The 24,398-nt window shown below is 45.9% G+C and overlaps 1 protein-coding gene across 1 annotated transcript in view; it reads left to right on the forward strand.

The window, feature by feature from the left end:
- The first annotated feature begins 11,463 nt into the window (after positions 1-11,463).
- The window catches only part of LOC122380654 (acid phosphatase type 7-like), a 32,750-nt gene continuing 19,815 nt past the window's right edge, over positions 11,464-24,398 (forward strand). The window contains exons 1-2 of the mRNA XM_043364003.1: positions 11,464-11,501; positions 15,643-15,783. Of these exons, the coding sequence (XP_043219938.1) occupies positions 15,645-15,783 (139 nt within the window). The 5' untranslated portion in view covers positions 11,464-11,501; positions 15,643-15,644. The remainder of the gene's footprint in view (positions 11,502-15,642; positions 15,784-24,398) is intronic.

Raw genomic sequence — 24,398 nt, forward strand, 5'->3', positions numbered from 1 at the left:
GGGCGAGGGTTAACTCACAGTCCGAACTCCGAACAAGTTTGGTCTTGTTTGTGAATTTGTCGGAGCATCACCTAAATCTAGTAGAGATTATGGAGGGAAACTAGGCTTTTAAGGAGGGAAGGGAGTCGGTGACGGTCAGGGGCACTACAAGCAGAGCAGTCATAAGCTGGTGACAGGGCTGACATACCATGCTTTGATAGCATGACTGAAACAGACTTTTTGGGTAGCCAGGAAATCGCATGCGAGAGCCTATTGAAATTCTTACATCGGCCTTTATATGCACCAGTCGTATACAGGTGCGGGATTTGGCATACGATTTCCAGACAATCGAAAGACTGTTTGGAGCCAACGAAGGAAGGAATGAGTACTAAGTTGAAAGCATTAATTTGGTTCAAAATGATGATGCAGATAACTTAGTTATTTAAATCTAAATATCTTATGACGAGAGCGATTGGCATTTTTGGTATGCAGTGTTATTCATTGAAAACAGGTTGGAGCTTTTAAGTCTTTAATTTAGTGGTCGCCGCTTACTAATCATGCGGCATACACGCCGCACATAACCGCCAATGCCGCAACACAGCTTAGATTTCGAAGTAAGCATTTAGTCTCACCCATGTAAAGGTTCGCCATCCACGGATACGCGTTTACGATACCTCGAGTAGTTCCAACTCTTTCAGTGAGGGCTGTGCCAATGACTCGACACCCGCGGGGACAATATCCGGTGCTGGGTAGCTACCTTACTGCAGACTGTGGGTACAGTGCATATTTACGAGTAATAAGGCAGGCAAGTCTGCTTACCATCTAGCAAGAATCTGGACATGGCGAGTTAATACACATATACCACCCGCAGAGCAACGCTTAATTCGCCAGCTCCGGGTGAAATTGTTTTCAGTGCATAATCTGGCGTTTTTTAAAGTTTCCATTTTTGCAATTAAGCTGGTAATAATGTTTCAGTGCTCGCAGTGCGCATAAGTACCTTGACCTAACATGATACACTCAACAAATAAAATGGTTAGAGCAAACACGCAATGTAAACAAACTAGTGCTACAGTGGCAAATTGAAATATAAATGAGCTCTTTACTTTTTAGCATTAAAGTTTACATTCTATATAGTATGGTCACATACTGCGGGCTGGGTTCATCTCAATCTCGTTGCAATGTTATCAGAGCTGTAAAAATGAAAACAAATGTTTTTGCATGGTATTATTGTTTATTTTCAAATTTGTCACTAAAGTTATTTCATGGGTAGGTGCTTAACCCGCGCGGGGCTGGGGGGGTAAATTTTACCCCCCCTCGCGAATTTTTGCGATATCTCAAAAACGGCGGCGCGCAGCGCCGCCAAACTTTCAGTACCTTTTCTTACATCAATTTGACACGTTCCCTGAAAATTTGAGCGAAATCCGTCGGAAAGTTTTGAGAAATTGACGTTTTAGTGACGTCATGTTCGCCATTTTCGCCTCAAAAACGGCAAAAGTTCAAACGCCGCTAACATCTTCATTTTTTAAAGGAATCAAGACGTAACAAAAAAGGTTATACGTAATTTTACTTTGTCTATCAAATGGCTCTCGGTTTTTTGAAAATTTTGGATTTTGGCCTAATTTTTTTCAAAAAACTGACTTTTTTGGGAAAATCATTATAAAATCCAAAATTTTGAGTCTATCGAAAAAACCGGAATATATGTCAGAGAAGTGGTCTATGTGCACCTACATACCAAATTTTAGAAGAATCGGTTCAAAAATGTGGGAGTTATTCAAAATTTTATGACGTCACGACAAACAAAATTTTTGAAAAACGACTTTTTTGGAAGTTCTAGACCTCGTACGGAAACAAAAATAGCACCATTCGATTCGCCGTGAAAAACTGCATCAGATAGACACCTTTTTAGGCCTTAGCAACCAACTTCGAAATTTGACCTCACTTGACCTGACCTTGACCTGACCTCGACCTTAAATTCATCCAGAGGTGGTCCATATCACTTATTGAGTGTGCCTATTGAATTCTATGAGTAAAATGACCCATAAAACATGTGTCGCACATGCCCTTTTCTATATTTTGTTTTTTGGTGACCTGACCTGACCTGACCTGACCTTGACCTTGACCTCTGACTGATATTGTATGCAACGAATATTGTCTTGGTAGCCTAAGAACACGTTTTGGGCGATCACTCTCAGTCCATGACTCCATTCTTCGGCAACTACGGTGCAAGGCCGATACTGTAGAAACTTGCAATTTGTACCCTTGACCTGACCTTGACCTTGACCTCAAACTTTAAATTAAGTACATGTTTTTAGTAGTTCGTGATGAGAGCTTTCGATTGGCGTTTGAATTTTCCAAATCGGACCATTAGTTCGGGAGATAACAGGGGGGGTAAAATTTACCCCCCCCCCCAGCCCCGCGCGTTCGGCTGGAGACCCCAGCCCCGCGCGGGTTAATCTTATTCAACATTTATTTATTAGTTGCTTGTACTGTCAGCATGATGTTAGCCAAATTTGTTTGTGCTGAGAGTTTTCTGTTTGCAGGAAAACTGAGGCGAGGGCGAGTAGGTCCCTGAGGAGGACCACTGCAAAGGAGGTCAAGGAGATTCTGGGAGCAGCCTGCGAGCAACCTCTAGACCAGCCAGCAGGCACCTCTGACAAGTAAGTCTAATGGTTTATGTTTTCACTCACATTAAAAGTGTTCAAAAATATCCATCAGTGTTAAAAATCCTGGCCCGTCTTGAGCAACACCATCATTTTTATTCCCATTGTTAAAATGCATCAAAACATTCTTTTTGCCATGAGTAATGGAAACTTTTTTTGTCGGGATAAGGCCACTCAATCCAATAAGGTGATGTCTCAAGTCACATCCACTAAATGTTCTGATAATGACCTATGCTGGTCCTAACTAGTGCTTAGAAAAAAGCTGAGTTGTGTTTCAGTCTTGGTTGGTGTTTGAACATTCTTATACGCAGTGTTTTTTTCTTCTGAAAAAGTGCCATGCTAATCACGAACGAATTCGAGGGGCAGTCGGCAGTCGCCAAACGAGGCTTCAATAGTAACGGGTAAATGGATTAATGCAAAGCCAAAGCCCAAAGGGCATGAATTTTTCGTTGTCCGCGAAATCTGTCACTTTCAATGCGTAGACTAGGCTCATTTAAGTGTTATCGTTTTTTTTTTTTGTTGCACAATATTAAATTGCCAATGTCTTTCAAGTGATGTAGCGTAATACTGCTTTCACAGTGCCGCTGCCGGTGTCGACGCTGGCAGCCATGGCCGGCGCCGAGCTGACGAGTTCCAACCTGGAAGCTCAGCGCGAGGGGCTGGCATTTGTTGCCGGCTTCGTTTGTCCTTCATTTGTTGTAAGTTTCACCACATCGACGCCACCCTCGGTAGTCGGTCTCCTGACTTCTCGGGCGCCGCCGGAGACACTGAACACCGTGCCGAACAGCTGAATTGTGACGATCAGCCGAGGCCAGCTGTTTGTTCTGTCACAAGCCTGGATGGCCGCTGTGGAGGAGTTCGAGCGGAACTTCTGCCTGCTGATGGGGGCAACTGCAGATCAGGGGCCGCGAGTCATACAGCGTCTCAAGCTGTTCATCGCCGTAAAGCAGCCTCAGCTCGGCACCCGTGCGTCCATGGGAAGTTGGCGAGCACCCGTCTCCACCTCCCCCTTCGGTCCCTTAGCCTGACTGGACGAGGTCCGGCAGCTGAAAAGAGCCGATAGAAAAGTTGGCCATCATGCAAGAAGCTCCAGGTGAGCTGGTAAACCGGCTCGTGTAGCGACTTCGACTCGGCGTGGTGCTGTGTGACTCGGTGTGGTGCGGCCGGCTCTGTGTGGGTGCTGTGTAACGGCTTTGCGACTCGGTGTGGTACGGCCAGATCTGTTGGTGCTGTGTGACGCGGCATGGTGCCTCCGGCTGTGTGTAACGGCTGTGCGACTCACTGTGCGACTCGGCATTGGGTAACGGCTGTGCGTCTCGATATTGTACCACCAGCTGTGAGTAACGGCCACCCGTAAGTGAAACTTATAATATTTAGTGACAATGTTTATTCGATTTTTTCAGCAATGCAATTTAAGAGCATCCGTCCTGAGCGCACTAGCAGGGCAGCGGAGTCCATGTAATTTCGGTGACTCCCGACTCCTAGTTCCAAAAACTAATTCCGACTCCTACTCCGGTCCGGGCAGAACTGTCTATTCTGACCGATTCCGGCTCAGACTTCGCAGCCCTGCAGCTCCGCAGTCTGCGGAACCGATGAATTTTTGGTGACTTCGACTCTGACTCCTGCACCGACTTCCAAAATCGACTCCGACTCCGATTACGGCTCCAGTTCGACTCCGACAATCCGATTCAAAAGTCCGGTCCCGACTCCATAACCCTGCGCCCTGGGACCCATACAAGCCTCGCTGGTTTCGGCCCGCTCTTCCTGGACGTGACCTTATATCACTATTACTCACTTTAAAACGCGACATATTTTCAATTTCTCGTGCGAAAAGTGCTCGCGATAGCTTTTTGGGCGTTATAACACGAAAAATGCCACCGGAAAGCCCGTAGTAATGCTCTATACATAGGCCGGCCGCGGCAGGAGCATCCCAGTGACGTCATCCGGGGCCGGTAGGGGGAACGTAAAAAATTCCCTAATGAACCGTATATAGGGCCTTGATGGCAACTGAATCATCTGCAAGCCGGCTGAGATTCTTGGACCGTATGTTACGCAGGCATGTAACTATTTGCTATTTAGCATCGCAACGAATTGCGTTTCGAGGTAAGTTACATACTCGTAAAACAAGTCCAAGTCTATTTCTGTAAGTGGGTAAATCACATGGCTGAGCTAAAAATGTCGACGCTCCCATGGACGACCGTCAACCCAAAACCAATTCGATGCATTTGAAAGAAATTTTCCACAGATAACAGTAGTAGGTACTACTGTTATCTGTGAATTTTCCTTTCGCGCACTGAGAGACGTTCTGCGTCTCATCCTCGAATTCATTATCAGAGATAACTATGTAAATACGCAAACGATAATCATCCCATTTGTGGGCCATCTCTTGCTCATATGTGTCTGGGGCCCTCCTGGGCACCTGCACTCGCTGGTTTCTGGAGCTCTCCCAGCCTCTGGCGGCCTTTCAGTCCCCCGGTGGGCCCCACGCCGCACCTCTAGCGGCGAGTGCAGTGGTCTCCCACCGGCTGATAGTCCCTGCCGAGCTCCAGCGCCGGTCACCAGTAACGCCGCCGACTTTGGGGCGCTGTCATTGGCGCTCCATTATTTGCCGTTTACTGTATGAGCAATAACTACAATTATTGCACATTCACTCCATTGACACAATTCCCTATTATGTATTGTTAATCACACCCCGATGGCCCTAAATTTGTTACTTTCCAATCAGCACACTCCCAAATAGCACATGGATATCGACTAACCAGCAGCCAGTTTAAGTTCGGCTATGCTTATGATGTACTACACAGTTCGGTGATCTTTGTCCCGCGAGCAAGCCCGTAAACAGTTCAACTGACGCCATCAAGATCTTGACCAAGTCGGTTTGACTTCATTTCAAATCTCGTCTTTTTTTGCGCCACTTCTCTTCTGGTAAAGAGGAAACTGATCTATCAGAGTGGTATAATATGGTAAAATGGACGGTCAGCTGGTAAGAACGGCTGTAAGCTGGGGTGCTGTTGTTCACTGAGGGGTAGGTAGGTCTACTGACCGATCGGCCCGGCCCGGCCTGGTTCAAAACGGCTCTGTCACTGCGGCGCTCCTCAGTCCTCAGTTTTCGACCATTTATCGGTCCTATGTAAGTACGGAGGTGTAAAGGCCACTATCTGGCCCCGGCTGGCCGCACGGACACCGTCCGTTCTCCGCGAATAGGTGAAGGCCGGGGGGCCAGAGGCGGCGCGCGCGCGCCCATCGGCCCTCCTCCTATCTCCGGTCCGCCACATGGCTGGTTCCCTGGCCGCGACCACGCCCAGACCACGTGGCTGGCGCCGGAGGCCTATAAAGAGCGGCACGTTCGGCCACCTGTAGCCGGCTGTGCAGTGACTGGAGCCTCCGACCGCCGCCAGCCTCCTCAGGTGACCGACTGCCACCGATTCTGCCCAGCTCCGCGGCCACAGAGCGGCGGCGCCCATGTGACCTGCTCGTGTGACTCATTTTCAAACTGCCGTCATCTATGGGCAACCCAGTTTTGCCGGATTCTATACAGATTATGTCTTTTTGATTTTACTTTGTTTAAATGAGTGACAGGGGTGTTATTTAATCGCACCTTATCATATCATGCAGGAACGCAGGAACTCTTCAAAGGGTGAGGGAGTGCCAACCCCTACGTGACAAATACCTAGAGGGTTAATGTGTGCCCTTCTGGATGGGGTGGGCGAATCTGCCCCTCCCATTTTTCGCCAAAAGCTTCTATGTAAACTCGTAAAGTCACAGACGGTCAATTTAAGTACCTACCTTATGAAACATCAATTTGACATGTTTTCTGAAAAAATGAGCAAATCCGTTGAAATTTTTTTGAGAAAACGACGTTTAAGTGACGTTATGTCACGCCATTTTCGTTCCAAATTTAGCAAAACTTCAATCACCTGTAACAGCTTCAGTTTTTAAGGAGCCAAGACGAAACAAAAGGCATGTAGGCACGCTCTGTAACTGTTAAATGACAAAAATGCGTGACTTGATATGGCGGTGTTGTGGAAGAATTGGGACACCAAATGATGAAAACGGTAAAGGGGTGCAAAAGATGTGTTTTATCTTCATGTTTTGGATTGGGTTGCAGCTGCATCCTCTAATCACAAATACATCAAAGCGAAGACCAGAAAGTCTTACTCTTGTAAGAAAATGTGCATTTTATGGGATCATCGTGATCGTGAAAGACAATCCCGGACTTAAAGCAGATAGTGTGAAGATAAGTTCCGACGCATCAATTGATAGCGCAGACATAAACAATTAGACAGACAAATAATTCGAGATAAAAATGTTGTTCCAATATCTTTGTGTACTATCAGTATCAATATCAGTATTTTTATGTGTCCCAATTCGGCCTCGTGTCTGTCCCTTTTCTCCTACGTGTGTCCCTATTCTCCCAAAAATTAGTGTTTTACTTTTATCCACATATAACCACACCACTACATAGGCTCGGTTCTTTTTAATGGTATGCTGCAGAGAAATGGCCCATCTTTTATTGGTGCTGCACAAAGCAGCTTGGCTACAATACTTTTCAAATAACACCCCAGTAAATATGGTCTGATAAATAAGTCCCAATTCTCCCGCCTCTCCCCTACGTGATTATTACTTTGTCTTTCAAATGGCTGCCTCGCTTTTTTGGGAAATTTTGAATTGTTAACCATTAAAAAATGGGATGGGGGAATCATTAAAAAGTCCAAAATTTTCAGTTTATAAAAGCATAAATATATGTGATAAAAGTGTTGTCTGTGCATTCAAATGCTTCAAAAAGTTAAGGTTTTTTTCTTCAAATTTTTAGGATGAAACGACACACAGTTTAAAAAAGTGAAGTTCTATACATCGTACAGGGACAAAATAGCAGCATTTGATTTGTCGTGAAAAACTGCATCAGATAAACCCTTTTTGTAATTAACCCGCGGCCCGCAGGGGGGGGGGCGAAACGGCCCCTGCCCTTTTCGATAAATATCTCCTAAACGACTGCAGATATCATCACCAATCTTTCAGGAAGCTTATTATCAGGTAAGTGGTAAAGTTAATCATTAGATATATTCATTTTCAGACCGGTTTCAATTGTTAGAAAACCATCTTCATGAAAGTTAAAACAAGTGCATGTTACATGACAAGATGATTCAAATGCACTCATCTGCACTCATCTGGTCTTCCATATCTGCTGGTGGGAGACTTCAACCTCCCGGAGATCCGCTGGACCGGCGATGATGACGCGATTCTTCTGAGACGCACCACCAGGGCCGTCACCTTCACAGAGGCTGTAGCAGAATGTGAGGCTGTGCAGACTGTAACGTCTCCGACTCGTGGAGAGAATATTTTAGATCTTGCTGTCTCTCGCGGGGGCACCGCTGTGTCTGAAGTACGTGACGGTGTGTTCGCCTCTGACCACAGAGCTGTTGTAACGCGATTCACCGTCAGGTGTGTGCCTATTCCCCGCGCCACACGGTCCAGGGCTTACAACTATAAAAAAGCTGATTTCGCAGGTTTGCGGACGGCACTTCGCCTTATTCCATGGGGCATTCTTACGAGTATGAACGTGGATGATGCAGTCTGTCTGTTTTACGACCTTGTGCATTCTGCTATGGCTGATTTTATTCCCATGTTTGAACTTCGTAAACAGTATCCCCCGTGGTTCGACCGTTCTGTTCGAGACTTACTGCGTGTGAAAGAGTCTGCCCATAAACGTAAAAAGTTGAACCCGAACCCTGAAAACATAGAAAGATTCCGCAACGCCCGATCTGAGTTTAAATCTACTGTCAGTTCTAAGTATCGTGATTATTTATATGCATTGGTGCGCGATTTTAAGGACAATCCGAAACGATACTGGTCTTTTATCAAATGCCTGAAATCATCATCACATGTGTCGCCTGTCCTTGAGCACAACGGTTCTGTCTATAAGGGTGATTTAGAACGGGCAAACTGTCTCAACGAGTGTTTCTCTCGGAAATTCAGTGACCCAGCTGTACACACGTTTCCCGATCCTCCATTGTTTGATGCACCCGGACTGAGTCGCTTTACCGTGTCACGTAATCGAGTAGCACAGTTACTCAAGGGACCTGTGTCCGAACAAGGCGTGTGGCCCCGACGGGCTAAGTGCACGGGTTCTGAAGGAATGCGCGGATGAGCTGTCGGTACCGATCCACATGTTATGCCAATTGTCGGTCAGTTCCGGTATTTTCCCCACCATGTGGAAACAGGCGAATGTTATACCTGTACATAAAAAGGGCTCTAAGAAGTTGCCTGACAATTACCGACCAGTTTCGTTGCTGCCCATATGCTCGAAGGTGTTGGAGAAGGTCGTGTGTGAAACTCTACTCCCTGCGTGCCTACCAGTTCTACCATCATCCCAACACGGCTTCCTACCAAAACGATCATGTATCACTAACCTGTCCTGTTTTGTCGAGTACTGTTGGAGGTCAATTGCACGAGGCAAACAAACTGACGCCGTATATACCGATTTCACGTCGGCATTCACCAGCGTTAATCATACACTCTTGTTGCACAAGCTCAAACATTCATTTGGAGTTACTGGTCTTGCCTATGACTGGCTTGAGTCGTACTTAAGCGATCGCACACAACGTGTAGTGTTAAATGGCAAGCAGTCCGCCTGGATCCCAGTCCGATCTGGTGTCCCAGAAGGGAGTGTCCTGGGACCACTGCTCTTCGCGTGTTATTTGGCAGACCTACCCAGTCACATGACATGTGAATGCATCATGTACGCTGATGATGTTAAACTCTATCGCAACATTGATAGCAGTTCAGATTGTGCCGCGCTACAATCCGATTTGGACCGCCTCTGTGCCTGGACTAAGACCTGGAGATTGAACCTCAATGCTGCGAAATGCAAGACAATATCATTTACACTCCGTTCCTCTCCTGTCGTACACACGTACACTATAGAGGGTCAGGGCCTAGAAATGTGTGACCAGGTTCGTGACCTTGGTGTTATATTGGACAGAAAGCTTACCTTTGCTGCGCATATCGATTCTACGGTCACTAAAGCTAACAGGATGCTTGGCATGCTGATGCGTAGTGTGCAAATGCCAGCATGCCCACGCCGAGTGCGACTGAATCACGTGGCTCTGATAAGTGCATTTAACGCTCACGTAAGATCAATTATAGAATACGGAAGTGTAATTTGGAGCGGTGCCGCTATCACACACCTCGCTCGGTTTGAGCGGCTCCAGCACAGGTATCTCATGTGGATGGCGTCTAACACGCGTCACAGGTGTCCTCCTCTGGAATACGACAGTGTTTTGTCGCATTTCCGCGTCCCATCCATAAAGGCCCGATTCGTACAGACGGACCTTATATTCCTATATAACATATTCCACGATAGGTTAGACTGTCCTCACCTGACATCACTGTTCGGACTGGCGACACCTGGCAGACGTTCGCGTCACACGGGACTGCTCCATGTCCCGTTTGGCAGAGTGAGCGCTGTCAGGTCCGCCTTCCCTACCCGCATTTCTGGAATGTGTAACCGGCTCCTGCAGGACATCCCAAGTGCCGACCTCTTCCATCCATCATTTAGATCTGACGTTCGAAACTTCGTCAGCACACTGGGTACCTTCATCTCTTAGGTGGCATATCATTGCGTTCACATATAGTTTTAAAGATATATGCTCGTGCGCGTTTGTGTGTTTTGTATTGTGTGTGATGTATTTATCATTTTTAACTCTGACTGCATCCGTAAATGGGTAATGTGCCTGTGGATTGCTTATATGAAATAAACAAATAAACAAATAAGTTGGCATGACACATGCACTTCGATAAAATCACAGTTGTTAAAACAGTTCGAGACATATTTGTGAATATCTCTAAAACAATTTTTTGGAGGGGGCATATGATCGGTTCTATGAGACAAGTGACCACACACGCCCAGCCCCTGGTCCGCTCACTCCCCACATCACCCCCGCCCCACACCACACGCCAGCCCGGCTCATCCACCGAACCGAGCCAAGTCGACAGGCCCTGCCCTCCCCCACTCCCCTACCCCCAGCTGGTGTGACGCAGCGCCCGGTCAACCAGGCTACCCGAGCCGGTGTCATACATACAGTCGTCATCATACAGTGGGTAGGCTGTGCCGCTTAACTCTTGGGTCATGCGGCACAGCCTACCGGTACCAGGCGGCTGCTGCCAATACTGAGCCATAGGAACCCGGTGGATAAAGAGTAGTGGACAATCAACCTGTAGCCGACTGTACCAGAGTCATACCAGTCTGTGAACACAAAGGAATATCTGACCGTACAGGTACAGTCCACAGCAAAAGTAATGTGCGGTTTCAGTCATGGGTATGTTGTGCTTCTAAAGCATAGGGGTGATTAACCAGACTACAATGAAACTGTAAATGTTGCTTACATGTATCGTCACCATTGCAGCTTGAACTTTATCCATTGACGTCTTCTTTTCGATCACTCCGCATTAAAAAAATCGTCAGTCAAAGGCATCCATTGAGATTGGTAAAACCGCACATTACTTTAGCGGTGGGCTGTACTTACGTCACCTAAGCATTCATCCATTCGTGACCACAGTCTCCAATGTGACACACCGATCACCATGGAAAACTTAACGATTTTGGACAGTGAGCACTGAGCAGCAACATCTTTTTTGCAACAATTAAACAAAGCAACAATTATAATTTTGGAATCAATTTACATCCATCAATATCGACCAAAAATCAACTGGAGTAGCTCGGGAGTAGTACGTCGTACAGTGATCCTAGCTAGTAACCTGCAAACTGTGCTTTGTTTACGATTGAACGGTGTCTTCGAACCACGAGTGTTTTACCGAATATGTCTCAAGTACCCTCAGGGTATCTAAAGCATCCGTTCTCAAGTGCGTAAACCAAAAATGAGCCTTATCTGACTTGTAAGCCGGCGACCAGAGCCCAAAATGTGAACAAGCCAAACATAGATAATTCTTACTTTGACCCGACCTGTCACGTCATCGGTAACCTCGAGGTCACTAAAATTAGGTTTCGCTCGACAAGTTTTCCGGGGCTATCAGACAACGTTTGAATTTTGACGATCGGCCCAGTAGTTTTGGAGTTAGGAGGGGGGGGGGGGCTTTGAATACCTAGCCCAGTAGGGCGTGTTATACGCATAATCCAGTGGGGCGCAGGTTAACTTTCAGGAATCCTCGGGCATCGATTTTACACATTTTGACTAAACAATTTTCTTACGGGTATGATAGGCTGGCCACAAATGACGTCAGAATGACCGATGACGTTATGTTCTGCCATTTTGACTAAGGTTTCACGGGAAGAGCTGCCAAGTGTCAGTCCTAGAGCTTTGAAGATACAAAAAAACATACTCTCAAATAGAAAGTGCAGAAATAACAGAGCTACAAAACTGCTATCTCGGATTTTTCAATTTTTGGATTCTGGCCCCAAAAATAAAAAAAAACTTTTTTATTTAGCTACCAGAAAATTAAAAAATGCTAATTTGGAAAAAAGTAACAGAAGACGAATAGTTAATAGTCCCTGCCGTCTTTTATCCACATACCGAATTTGAGATCACCATCTCTCTTTTTGGCCAAGTTATACAAAACAAACTTTAAAATTGATGACGTCAAATTTTCAAACTCAAATTTTAGCAATTCTTGACACGTAGCCCAAAACAAAGACCACCATTAGACTCTCTGTGACGAGCTACATCGAAAAATGCCCATTTTTGCAAAAAGATGCATTAACCCGCGCCCCACTGGGGGGGGGGGGGTTATACGCAGTTCTTCATAGCCCCCTCCCCCTCCTAACTGCGAAACTACTGGGCCGATCGTCAAAATCCAAAGGGAGTCTGTTAAACCCGGAAAAACTGTCGAGTGAAACCTAATTTCATTGACCTCGACGACCGAGGTCATCGATGACGTTACAGGTCAGTCAAAGAAAAAATTATCAAAGTTTGGCTTGTTCACATTTTGGGTTCTGGAAGCCGGCTTAGAAGTCAGATTAGGCTCGTTTTTGGTTTACACGCTCGTGAACAGATGCTTTAGATACCCTGAGTGTACTAAGCTTGTACTTTGATTTTCAGGTCAGGGTCAGGTCATTACAGGTCACGGAAATCTTATATCAAGCATCGGTCACGTGACACATGTTTTATGGTCCGTTTAGGCCATAGATTTCGAATTCGATGTGTCATTTGAGGCCATTTTGATTTGAATTTAGCTTAGGTAAGACCACTTTCAGGTAAAAAAAATCAAATATCAAGTTAAAATTTTTCAACAAAAAAGGTGTTTATCAGATGCAGATTAACCCTCGCCCATGTAGGGGGGGGGGGGGGTGCACCCCCCCCCCCCTGAGGTTTTTCTTAGCTACACGCCGAACCGTTTCAGATAGTCTGCTCAAATTTTCAGTACCCTCTGGGGCATCCTTTGCGCAACTTTAGGTATTTTATTTTTGTCAAGGTCATGTCAGGTCACGGAGTTATGACGTCATAAAGGGAACAACCTCCGGCCAGATTTACGCTAAATTGGAGATTGCTTCACATTGGTATAAATGCCGACTGACCTGACACACTGATGGATTGTTTTAGAATCACAGCTGGCTGATTTGACATTGGCACAATGTCCGTTGACATTTTGAAGGTTACTAAAGGTCAAGGTAAGGTCAGTGACCTCGGTTGACCTGTAATGACTTCTTGCACTTGTATGCCTTTTCGGGTATTTTGATGCCCTGAATTCGAATTTGCCATCCATTTCAGGCATCGTCGGTTGTTTCTTGTAGTTCATTTTGGGTCAGGGTCAGGTCAGTGACGTCACACGCCTGACGTGACCCAATGCACAAATGACCTTGCAGACTTCCGATGCTCCCAACGCATCATTTTTAGCGTTATGACATCGAAATACACACCAAACGATAGAAAATTGATCAAGGATCACGATAGTGAAGGTTTCAAGTCTTTATCTCTTACCGTTTTGCCGCAATCGGTGCGGTAATCTGAAAAAGTTAGATTTTTCCGAAAATTTGACCTTTGACCGGTCATAAGTAGGTCAAATGTTGACCTAGGACCAAAAAATATACCACCAATCGCGAGATCTCGTTGCGAGCAATCCGTTGGCTTTTACCGCTAAGCTCTACGACGCTCCGTTTTCAAACGCCAGGTTGGTCGCACCAACTTCCCCCCCCCCCCCCCTGCATGGGCGAAGGTGGCAAAACACCGTTTACGGGCGAAGGTTAAGCTCAGAAGCACGATGGTGCTATTTACATTGGTGTACGATGTCAAATACGTACTGAAAAATTGATTTAAAAAATTTTCATTGTGACTTTTTGGCTATGTTGCGTATAACTTGGCCATTTTTGAAGATATCTGGCTAAAACTTGCTAGAGTAAGTCCTAAGCATGTGTTTTATCACATATATTCCGTTTTTGCCGAAAAGTCAAAAACTAAATATGGTGATGACATTGACCAATAACAAGACAGTGAGATGTATTTTTATTCAACAAAATAAGGCCGAAAATATAGAACAAGCTTTCGTCTTACATCATCGGGTTCTGATCTAGCCGAGGCAATTACATTTGAAAAATTGAAACGAAGCCAAATATTCACACGTGTACGGCCCTCCCCATTGAGTGGTTGGTTGTCAGCATCATAATGATCAATCTGCATTGATGAATAAGTCTAATGGCTGTTGAAAACCACTGCCGAAATGTGTGCACGAAACCTCTTCTCATTTCTATTGAGACACTTCACAGGAGTGTCTCTGCCATTTAAAGTTATTACACCAAAAGCACATAGGCTAACCAACCACTCTTTTGCTGGAGGGCCGTACATTGGCTCAGATGGCTTTTGGAGGTCATGTAGCGATGCGCATTGCACAATTGAGGCGAACACTTAACAAAACTAACAAATGTAGGTACAAATAGATACAATATTTAAACAAGAGCAGACCGCAGCACGCTCGCCGTCACATTCCACTACATCACACACCACACACACATATACCAATATTTATCCATACAGATATGTTGACTGAGGTCAAATAGGCTACACAAGTATCCTTACAAATTTCATAGTACACTACATCGTATACCAGTGGTCATCTGGTAAAATTGTAAATTGTGTGACACAAGGTGTCAAATTGACGCAGCCGAAGGCACTGAAAGTCGCTATTGCATAAAAACGAGAGGGGGGCTATGAATAGCCCCCCCCCCCAGTGGGGTCGTGGGTTAACTTTGAAACTTGAGTTTTGATCTAAATTGACCTGACCTTCACCAGAACGTATTCTAAACTGGCCCCAAAGGCTGTCTCACCCACATAATCGCATTTGCACGTTAAATGGACCATACAACATGTATCAAACGACACTTTCATATTGTGACCCTCAGTGACGTGACCTCTGTGACCTGACCTAGTATCAGCGACCTCAAATAGCAAAATATGTGTTTGACTAACAAGTCTCCATCGATGATTTTCCATAATATGCTTTTTACTCGATTTTACAATACATTTCTTGAAAATCTGTATACGGTGAAAATGCGATATTTGACCTGACCTGTGACGTCATCGGTTGGACCGAGGCCAACGAAATTGGGTCGCAAGGTAGCTCCCCGGTGGGGCTATCGAGCGCCGTTTGAATTTTGAAAATCGGCCGGTAACTTTCCGAGACCTTAGGGTGGCGACCCCCCCCCCCCCCCCCCACGGGTGGCAGGGTCCGCCGATAGCCCTTCTAGCTCCAGAAGGGCCACAAAGGTAGGGATGGGCCACGCTCCTACCCTCGACCAGAGTGCCTATGCGACCGTCGACAGGTCCAGCGAGGGTTTGGGGTGGAGCTCCAGCTCTTTCAGTCAGTGGCCATTGGGTGGGGGCTCAGTCAAGGGTGAGGCTGGGAAATTGTTGTGGCCTTGGTTCCCAGCTGTTGGGTGCTGCATGGGTAATATAGCTTCCCGTCAATGTTCGTATGTGGCTGCGAAAAGCTCGTGACCTGAATACCAGGCCTACCTGCGGTGACGGCGATGGTATGTGTGTGTGTGTTTCCGCAGCCATGTGCACGCGCTCGGTGCTGGCGCTCTGCGCGGCGCTGCTGACCTGCGGCGTCCACGGCCGTGTCCAGCCGCCGGCGGTCGGCGCCCAGGTCGGCACCAACACCTACGAGCCGGAGCAGATTCGCCTGTCCTACCTCAGTGAGTACATACAGATTATGCAGAGCAGCCTGTCCATGTAACTCAGTGAGTGCAGATTCACCTGTCCTTCATCAGTGAGTACAGGACACACTGAAAACAATTTCACCCAAAACTGGCGAGTAAACCGGTGCCTCGCGGGTACCCCTATCCGCAACCATTTTCAACCACCCTCCCAGGAGTTAATTTAGGACATAACTCTTTCGCAATTCACTCTGGAAAGTAGTAACCCTCCACGACTATTCGCGCACCAGTGGCTCGCGACCCCTCCATCGAAAGGTATTCATTGACGCCTACCTGGCAGCAGCGCCCCACAAACCCCTAGGAGAGGGGGTTACCCTCCACGCCTACCCTTCGCCGACCAAGTCACGAGGGCCAAAAACACTCCTACGCTTGACCATATTTGCGGGAAAATATATATATATTATGGCAATCTCACACCTATAAAACATCGGTGAGAAAGTTTCACATCGGTTGGGAAGGTCAAATCGAATTCCCATAGAAATTTCGACATGACTCAGTCACTGGCAGTCATGCTGACCGCCCGAAATCAAGAAGATGTGTCGCCACTGCTTTCGTGACCTATATAAGAATAAAAATGGCTTCACTTGGTAGTTTCGGAAGAAAAAGCGTTGCCAATCGTCCCGTGATGAATATTGCAGAGGTTTTAAAGATGCACCCTAACAATTGTACTTTCGCCCCCACTTGAAAACCGCCAAACAATGTGCCAAAATATCATTGGTTAAAAAAAAGTTAAAAAATTGTAATTCAAAACTGTATGAGACAGCGCCATCTAGTTGTAACAGTAGATCCAACTCCTTCTGGGCAGGTTATGTAAAGGTTCGCCATCCACGGATACGCGTTTACGATACCTCGAGTAGTTTCAACTCTTTCAGTGAGGGCTGTGCCAATGACTCGACACCCGCGGGGACAATATCCGGTGCTGGTCTCTCCTGTAGCTATAGCTACAGGGTGTCCAGAAAAAAGATACTACGAAAATTAAGTCGCATTCATTAACCCGCGCGGGGCTGGGGTCTCCAGCCGAACGCGCGGGGCTGGGGGGGGGGGTAAATTTTACCCCCCCCCCCTGTTATCTCCCGAACTAATGGTCCGATTTGGAAAATTCAAACGCCAATCGAAAGATCTCATCACGAACAACTAAAAACATGTACTTAATTTTAAGTTTGAGGTCAAGGTCAAGGTCAGGTCAAGGGTACAAATTGCAAGTTCCTACAGTATCGGCCTTGCACCGTAGTTGCCGAAGAATGGAGTCATGGACTGAGACTGATCGCCCAAAACGTGTTCTTAGGCTACCAAGACAATATTCGTTGCATACAAAATCATTCAGAGGTCAAGGTCAAGGTCAGGTCAGGTCAGGTCACCAAAAACAAAATATAGAAAAGGGCATGTGCGACACATGTTTTATGGGTCATTTTACTCATAGAATTCAATAGGCACACTCAATAAGTGATATGGACCACCTCTGGATGAATTTCAGGTCGAGGTCAGGTCAAGGTCAGGTCAAGTGAGGTCAAATTTTGAAGTTGGTTGTTAAGGCCTAAAAAGGTGTCTATCTGATGCAGTTTTTCACGGCGAATCGAATGGTGCTATTTTTGTTTCCGTACGAGGTCTAGAACTTCCAAAAAAGTCATTTTTCAAAATTTTTGTGTGTCGTGACGTCATACAATTTTGAATAACTCCCACATTTTTGAACCGATTCTTCTAAAACTTGGTATGTAGGTGCACATAGACCACTTCTCTGACATATATTCCGGTTTTTTCGATACACTCAAAATTTTGGATTTTATAGCTATTTTCCCAAAAAAGTCAGTTTTTTGAAAAAATTTGGGCCAAAATCCAAAATTTTCAAAAAACCGAGATAGCCATTTGATAGACAAAGTAGAATTACGTATATCCTTTTTTGTTACGTCTTGATTACTTTAAAAATGAAGATGTTAGCGGCGTTTGAACTTTTGCCGTTTTTGAGGCGAAAATTGCGAACATGACGTCACTAAAACGTCAATTTCTCAAAAATTTTCCGACGGATTTCGCTCAAATTTTCAGGGAACGTGTCAAATTGATGTAAGAAAAGGTACTGAAAGTTTGGCGGCGCTGCGCGCCGCCGTTTTTGAGATATTGCAAAAATTCGCGAGGGGGGGTAATATTTACCCCCCCCCCCAGCCCCGCGCGGGTTAACGCACGAGCCGATTTTGTTTCAACTTCATGTGCTTATAGTGCAAGATTTGGCAAAACTCATGAGCACTGTAATGCGTCGTTGGAAAGTTGTCTGCCTGCCCTCCGAGATGGTCAACAATGACCATCAGTGACCTGCAGACTGTGCTAGTGCTGGAGCTGATCCGCCGTAAGGCCGCTCACATTGAGTAGGTATCTGCTTTGAGGAGCTGCCGCGACTAACCAAAGAGTTTACATGCCATGTGGCACCTGCTGTCTGTTTTGCCATATTTTTGCGAATACAAGCATGTGCCATTCTAAAATGTAAGGTGTTTATTTTCGGAATTACAGCAAAAAATAATAGTATCCGTTTTTTCTGGACACCCTGTACCTTACTGCAGACTGTGGGTACAGTGCATATTTACGAGTAATAAGGCAGGCAAGTCTGCTTACCCTCTAGCTAGAATCTGGACATGGCGAGTTAAACCCCGAGTTGCTGGGGGGGCGTTAAACGCCCCCACTTTTTTTGCCGGGCCATAGCATAAAAACGGCGCGCCGCAGGCGCGCCAAATTTTGGGTACCTGTAAGGAATTGATTGAAGTTTATTGTGTCAAAGTTTCAAAAAAATCAGTCGGAAAATTGTTGATATATCGAGGTTTTAGTGACGTCATGATTTCTGAGTTTTCGACCAAAAACGGCATATGTTCAAAAAATCATATAAAATCACAGAATAGACATACAAACATGCCGTAAACGCCATTAGACTGCAAATACCATGAACAATCAAATGGCTATCTTCGATTATTGATTATCGTTTCGCATTTTCCAAAATCTTGAACTGAATCTTGGCAATTTCTCGTGACTACTTCACGACCATGATACATGCATTTCTTAATTTGAAATTTTTAAGCCAAACACGTACACATATGATAAAATGAATGTCACCATCGTGTTCTACGCCCTAAATTACCCATAAAACATGTGTCACAGGCTGCGAATATCAGTTTTTATTTTCGGGGATATGTGCCTGCCCGGTTGACCTGACCTTGACCCTGACCTATGCTTGACTGACCCCTGCATGGAGCCGACACTCTTGTAGGCCTTTATGGTGGATTGTGCACCGTTTTGACAGAGTTTATGACGAGAGGCGCCCATTGCGAAGTCCTGAAGTCCATGCTACTGAAAGCCCGATTTCAGGTGTTTGACCTGACCTTGACCTGACCCGTGACCTCAAAATTCAATTTTAAAGTACTCATCTGAAGCGTCTCGTCGCGTTCTTTCGTTTGCCGCCTCGTGCGTTTCGCTGCGCCTATTGGTTCTCGAGTTATCGGCTGGGGGCGTTTAACGCCCCCCCCCCCCCCCAGCAAACGGTGGGTGGCGAAATACCCCAGCAACTGCCGGGTTAATACACATATACCACCCGCAGAGCAACGCTTAATTCGCCAGCTTCGGGTGAAATTGTTTTCAGTGCAGTTGGATGCATATTCACCTGAAGTGGGTATGTACAGGTCTCGCGGGTTTTAACGGTTGGTTTTGCACCTAGAAAATTTAGTGTACTTCAGGCTATATCTTCGTCGTTACGAGCGAGCGAGCGCAGCGAGCGAAGTGAGTCTTTTCAATATAACGGAAAAATCTCAATATGAGCGGCCCGGCCCGGCCCGGCCCGGCCCGGCCTGTAACGCTTTTGAGAGGCTTATATCTCAGCAACCGCTGGACCGATTGGCCTGCGGTCTTTTTTGTTGGGTAGCCCCATCCCTTCTACCCCGTAATTGACTACTTTTGATACATCTCAGTGACCGTCGTGGCACGTGCCACGTGAAAAGTCAAGGGTGTTCAAGCTGTTTTGCAAAGGTAGTGATTTTGAGAGGCTCCTATCTCAGCAGCCGCTTGGGCGATTGACTTGCGGTAATTTTTGTAGGGTAGCAGCATCCCTTCTACCCAAAATAGGATACTCTTGATGCATGTGGGTCACCCCCAGTGCACGTGCAAAATACAACAATAAGAGGTGCCAAATTTGTTCCCATTTCAGTAACTCGGAAATTACTGGGGCGATTTTGCTGAAACTTGGCATACAGGTAGGCACCCACCAGGCAATACATTCCCATGTGTTGCAGTTAGGGTGCTACTGCACGTGCGCACGTGCAGGGGGCGTTTCCAGATCTCGAGAACGGCTGGGCCGATTGCGCTCAAATTTGGTACACGGTTGGGGACCAGTTAGTAGGGTGCCGTGCAAAAGTCATTTTGGACCCCGTTTGCACGTGCGCACGTGCAGAATGCCGCTTCCAGATCTCAGGAACGGCTGGGCCGATTGCGTTCAAATTTGGCACACCGCTAGCGACCGGTTAGAAGGGTGCTTTGCGCAAGCCCGTTGGAAGCACCCTCTCGCCCTTCCGCACGTGCAGGGCTCACTATCTCGCTCGCTCGTTCTTCGCCCAAAAGTCTTAAGCTTACTGGTCTTACATTACTGGTCTTAAGCTTTTAAGTGTTGAAGATGCGATCGACTTGTTGGGTAACAAACCGGCCATGATCGTGTAAAATGGCTTCATCGTAGATCGATTAGTTTCTGAGATATAACTGGAAATGAAAAAGTGCAAAACCTACCGCTTAATCTCGCGAGACCTGTACATACCTAGGCATGTACAGATTCTCTTGTCCTACGGCAGTAAGTAGGTATGGTAGGTTGGGGTAGTTTCAAATTTGAGCAGGTGTGGGAATTTGAACATAGTATGAATAACACAACATTACGGAAATCCATAAGTGGCACGACAATAAGACCAATGAGGGAAGTTATCGTAACTAAAAGGGCTATCATATGAACGGGGTTTGAAGTTTCAGGGAGTGAAGATGTTGACGCACACTGTAAAAAAATCTATTTCGCAAGTAAGAACACCCAACACGTCATTGTAAATTCATTGCAGCGTAAGTAAAATCTTGCATTGCTAGCGCCTAATATGTAGGCACAATGAAGAACTAAGTGTTTTTATTCCAAGAAAGTTGCTTATGAAACCTGTTTTTGAATATGGCAAAATAACTTTCAGCGTGGGGTAATTTGAACATAGTGTGATACCCCGGATACAGGGGGCGGAAAAACAACACTCTTAGTTTTTTTGCCAATATCTTCACCAATAACCAGTGAACAAGGCTACTCAATAAAGCCCAAATATTTGGTTTTTAACAATTTTTACCTCGGTGTAGCCCGAAACGAATACGAATTAATATCTTCACCCCAAAGCAGTAGCAGATAAGCGACGCCAGTTTTAGAAAATGGGGAGAAGTCGTATTGCGCCTTGTTCTTAAAGGGACCCTGCCACCTTAAAAAGTTAATGAATTGGCATGAAAGTGATGTCGCTCGGTTCGTTCAGAAAGACCAAAAACGAATATCTACCAAATTTCATCGAAATATATTCACCGGTTTTCAAGACATTAGACTTTTACTTTTGCTTACTTTTTGGGATCTCCGCTGTTCCAAGCGACTTTATTTGAAAGTGCGGAACTTGTTGCGCGCAAAGCAGCATATACCACCGCGAGCTACCAAACGTTTTAGTAAAAAAAATTAAAATCGTTAGATCTCCGCTGACGTCACAAATTCTAAGGGGGCATTCCAATGCATTAGCCCCATAGAATCCGAAAACTGCAAGTTTGAAATTCCATATCTCCGAATTAAAGCATTTTTCGATGTTGTGAGTGCCCAAACCGGTATTTGCAGGCCATGGCCACCAATTTGGCTATCTCAACTCAAAACTAATGTTAAGGTGGGATGGTCACTTTAAATGCGCCACACCTTCCTCCTGCCCCAATACGATTCGAACGAATACTCGAATGTGTGCATTTACTTCACCACCAATAACTCGCTCTTCTTCCGGTGCACGGGGGCAGGTGAGGTGTCTCAGCTTTCTCGCAGACCATTTTTTGTGATTTTCTCTATTTTCTTATGCGAAACAGTCTATTTCGACCTTTGTTAGTGCCATGGTTTACCTATCTTAGAGATAATGATTCGACTAATAATCATTGTTAATTGCTCGTTTAATGGTAGTTTTGAAAGTTTATCACCACCGTGGCTTCGCTGTCGTCGCCATATTTGAAGCTCATGAAAAATGTGTTCCATTCGTAATTGCGCCCACCCTATTTGCGCCCTATTCTTCAACCCAGAGAAACAGCATCTGGTGGTTGGGAGACATTTCATTGAACACTTCGATCATTATAGCGCTCACCTTACCATCACCTTAGCCTTCAGAGCATAAATGGTTAATGGGCTGACACGTTCAAATAGGCTACTAAGTTAGGTGGCAAACCGTTGTTTTTAATAGGGCGCTTTTACATGAGAGGCATGGGCGCTTTTTGATGGGGGAGTCCGTAAATGCGCCCTTTGCAGGCGTGTCGGAAAACTTTTCTCTTGTTAATTTTTCTGGGTGTGATACAAATTGGGAGTTGTTATTTGATTCCAAAATAGCTGAGGTACAATTTGAGATATCATCAAGCATGACAGCTGGTCAACTTGAGCTGCAATAGGCCGATATCCCTATGGTGGCGCAATACGACTTCTCTCCCCTAATGTCTAATATCTGTCCAATGTCCGACATTGGCGTTGGTTTTCCGTCAAAAATGTTCAAGTCAGCGATTTGTTGAAATATGTCCTAAAATTACACAGAAATCAACACTCAAAACTGTCATTTAAAATGCTTATTACGAGCGAGCGAGCGCAGCGAGCGAAGTGACTCTTTTCAATATAACAGAAAAATCTCAGTATGAGCGGCCCGGCCCGGCCCGGCCCGGCCTGTAACGCTTTTGAGAGGCTTATATCTCAGCAACCGCTGGACCGATTGGCCTGCGGTCTTTTTTGCTGGGTAGCCCCATCCCTTCTACCCCGTAATTGACTACTTTTGATACATCTCAGTGACCGTCGTGGCACGTGCCACGTGAAAAGTCAAGGGTGTTCAAGCTGTTTTGCAAAAGTAGTGATTTTGAGAGGCCCATATCTCAGCAGCCGCTTGGGCGATTGTCTTGCGGTAATTTTTGTAGGGTAGCTGCATCCCTTCTACCAAAGGTCGGATACTCTTGATCTATGTGAGTGGCCCCCACTGCACGTGCAAAATGCAAAAAGAAGAGGTGCCAAATTTGTTCCCATTTCAATAACTCGGTAATTACTGGGGCGATTTCGCTGAAACTTGGCATACAGGTAGGCATCCACCAGGCAATGCATTCCCATGTGTTGCGGTTAGGGTGCTACTGCACGTGCGCACGTGCAGGGGGCGCTTCCAGATCTCGAGAACGGCTGGGCCGATTGCGCTCAAATTTGGTACACGGTTGGGGACCGGTTAGTAGGGTGCCATGCAAAAGTCAGTTTGGACCCCGTTTGCACGTGCGCACGTGCAGAATGCCGCTTCCAGATCTCAGGAACGGCTGGGCCGATTGCGTTCAAATTTGGCACACCGCTAGCGACCGGTTAGAAGGGTGCTTTGCACAAGCCCCGTTGGAAGTACCCTCTTGCCCTTCCGCACGTGCAGGGCTCACTATCTCGCTCGCTCGTTCTTCGCCCAAAAGGCGTTTTACTGGTAATGTAATTTTACCAACCGAGAAATGTTCATTAGGGGAGAATGAGGCAAGTTGAGCCGCTTTTTGTTTTTCGTAAGCTATAGTCTAACTTAATGATCATTTTTTTCTACGTTTACAGTTTAGACGGACAGAGTGGTCATTTGCGAATGTAATGGTGGCCAGAAATCTTTCATACTGTTTATTTTTGTACCGAAAAAAACTACGCCAAAAATCATCTTACACGTTGCTTATCTTACCCCATGGGCGGGGCAAGTTGAAACACGTCGTGGGGAAAGTTGAGCATGGATAGAAAAAGTGAACCTCTTCTTTTCCCGGGCACGGCGAAGAGTGAGCTCTTGTATTGACTCCATGGCATACAAACTTAAATAAAAGTTTGTTTTCCTCCATCAAAAAGTGACTGTTTTAAGCCTTCCAATAACTCGTCAAGTTTTCTATCACGGAACAAATGATTTTATCCTTCAGATAATCCGCAAAGCATTTGCAATTTGTGTAATCAACAAAGAAAAACAATATCCTACCATTTTTATTCAGTAGAAACAAGCGCAGCTCAGTTTGGTTTTCGACAGCCGAGGCAGCCGAGACAAAAATGGCTTATCCGGCTCATCTTCCCCAGGTGAAAATGGCTCATCTTGCCCCACCCGCGGCCATTTTCGATTAAACCTCGCCCTGGCAGGGGGTGGGGTCGATGCGACCCCCCCCCCCCTAAGGTTTTCGAAGATAGCGTAAAAACGGCGGCGCGCAGCGCCGTCAAATTTGGCACAGCCTATGGGGCAACTTTTTTACATATGACCTGAAACTTTCAGGTTCGGGTAACCTTGGGTCAGGTCACCAGGTCAGAAAAACCGGTACAAGGTCATGGTCAAATTTCAATTTTCTTTATGCACCTGTCCAAC

Source organism: Amphibalanus amphitrite, unplaced genomic scaffold, assembly GCF_019059575.1.
Source record: "Amphibalanus amphitrite isolate SeventyFive unplaced genomic scaffold, NRLGWU_Aamphi_draft 000103F_arrow, whole genome shotgun sequence".
Classification (NCBI taxonomy): Eukaryota; Metazoa; Arthropoda; class Thecostraca; order Balanomorpha; family Balanidae; genus Amphibalanus; species Amphibalanus amphitrite.